At 50.8% G+C, this 1,783-nt stretch overlaps 1 protein-coding gene across 1 annotated transcript; it reads left to right on the top strand.

The window, feature by feature from the left end:
• Positions 1 to 455: 455 nt before the first annotated feature.
• Positions 456 to 1,544, top strand: LOC149821466 (Acyl-CoA N-acyltransferases (NAT) superfamily protein). The gene has a single exon (XM_089983594.1). It carries the CDS (start codon positions 487 to 489, stop codon positions 1,075 to 1,077), a length of 591 nt encoding a protein of 196 aa, XP_089839720.1. The 5' UTR covers positions 456 to 486; the 3' UTR covers positions 1,078 to 1,544.
• The last annotated feature ends 239 nt before the right edge of the window (positions 1,545 to 1,783 follow it).

The raw sequence follows: 1,783 nt of genomic DNA, 5'->3' as shown, positions 1-1,783 counted from the left end.
TAAGCAGAGCAGAGATGAGTACCTATTGTTCAGATTCAGCTTGTGAGACTATTTTACAAGTTTGAACGAGCTAAACATGATCGTATCGACACCCATCTCATCAACGAGATTCTTAGTTTTTTTTTGAAAAAAAAACGGACTCACCTAGTGAACCGATTTTAACAACAATGCCTTCAACTACAATACACGCCCTTGATCCTAGAGCAGATCCAGTACTGGGGCTTGAGTATTTTGTTAAGTACTCGTCGTACCCGGTCCATACAGTAAAAGCACATAAAATCGCTGACTTCACTTTGTTAAGTACTCGGCCCGAGTACTGGATCTGCTTTTGACCCGAGACCTCGCGACCACAAGTTGGTGGACCCCACCATCGGGCGTTCCCACACCACCACACTTCGCAGTTTGGATAACGCCGACGGGGAATCGCAATAAAATCAAGAAAAAGATCACGATTTTCTCCAGCAAATCCGAACAAAACGAGCGACGATGCTCTCCCACGGCGCGGCGACGATCCCGACGGCCGCCACCCTCCCCAGCCGGAAACCCCCAACTCTCCCCCGCCTCACCGTAAGGAATCAAGCGGACGTCCCGGCCGCCGCTGGCGGACCGCCCTGCCAAAAGCTCACGATCTCCGACCGGGAGCTCTCGTCCCGGGGCTTCGTCGTCCACCGCTCCCCGGCGGGGCTCGACCTGGAGGAGCTAAACTCGGTGTTCGCCCGCGTCGGGTTCCCCCGCCGGCAGCCGGAGAAGATCACGAGGGCGCTCGAGCACACGCCGACGGTGCTCTGGTTCGAGGAGGCGAGGTCGGGGAAGCTGGTGGCGTTTGCGAGGGCGACCGGGGACGGCGTGTTCAACGCGATCATCTGGGACGTGGTCGTCGACCCGAGCTTCCAGGGGTTCGGGCTCGGCAGGGCAATCATGGAGAGGGTGATCGGAGACCTCCTCTCCAAGGGCATCCTCAACATCGCACTCTACGCGGAGCCGCAGGTGCTCGGGTTCTACCGCCCGCTGGGCTTCTGCGCCGATCCCGACGGCATCAGAGGGATGGTCTACTCCGCCAAGAACAACAAGAAGTAGCGATATCGCTCGAGATAAAGGAATCGCATTTTCAGGATATCTCGATACCGGCGTTCGATTTCGGGATTACGGTTCTCTAATCTCTACTTCGACTGCACTTTGGCGGAATGGAATGATCTACATTGGAGAGCTCCCATTGGTGTTGGGCCTGTTTGGCTGTTGAGATTTTGCAGGAAGTTATTTGTTTAAGATATGGTACGTTTGATCCTTTTCTCCAACCCATTAAATCTCTTAAAGACTGGGGGTTGATAATTTGGAGGATAAGCCTTATATGCATGTTCCATTCCGGATATGATTTAGAATAACTCTGACAAGGTTTAGAAGTCATTGTTACCTTAAATTGCTCAAATTTTCTATTAAGCTCTTCTAAGAACCTTTTCTCTGTGAGGAAGGATCCTCCATGATGATGCATGAGGAGGATTGATGTTTCTTTTTCCATCACTTTAAAGGCATTTATTTCAAGTCAAGCGGAGCTCAGTTTCTCTTATTACATTTTCCCAATCCGATTGAGATATCAAACTTCCCCTGTTAAGAAACAAGCACTGTTGCACCATGTAGTACAATAAGCTTGGTTACCTGCACATGCTCACTCACATAGCAACAGCAGAGCATACTCAGCTCTCGCTTCTGTTGGGCTTGTGAGAAACTGGGAAAACCTGAAATGCGTCAACACCAACTCATGAAGCCTTGCTTAAATTCATCATCA

This window comes from Nuphar pumila, chromosome 12 (assembly GCF_984573655.1).
Source record: "Nuphar pumila chromosome 12, dmNupPumi1.hap1.1, whole genome shotgun sequence".
Classification (NCBI taxonomy): Eukaryota; Viridiplantae; Streptophyta; class Magnoliopsida; order Nymphaeales; family Nymphaeaceae; genus Nuphar; species Nuphar pumila.
This window is presented reverse-complemented; position numbering and strand designations above follow the sequence as displayed.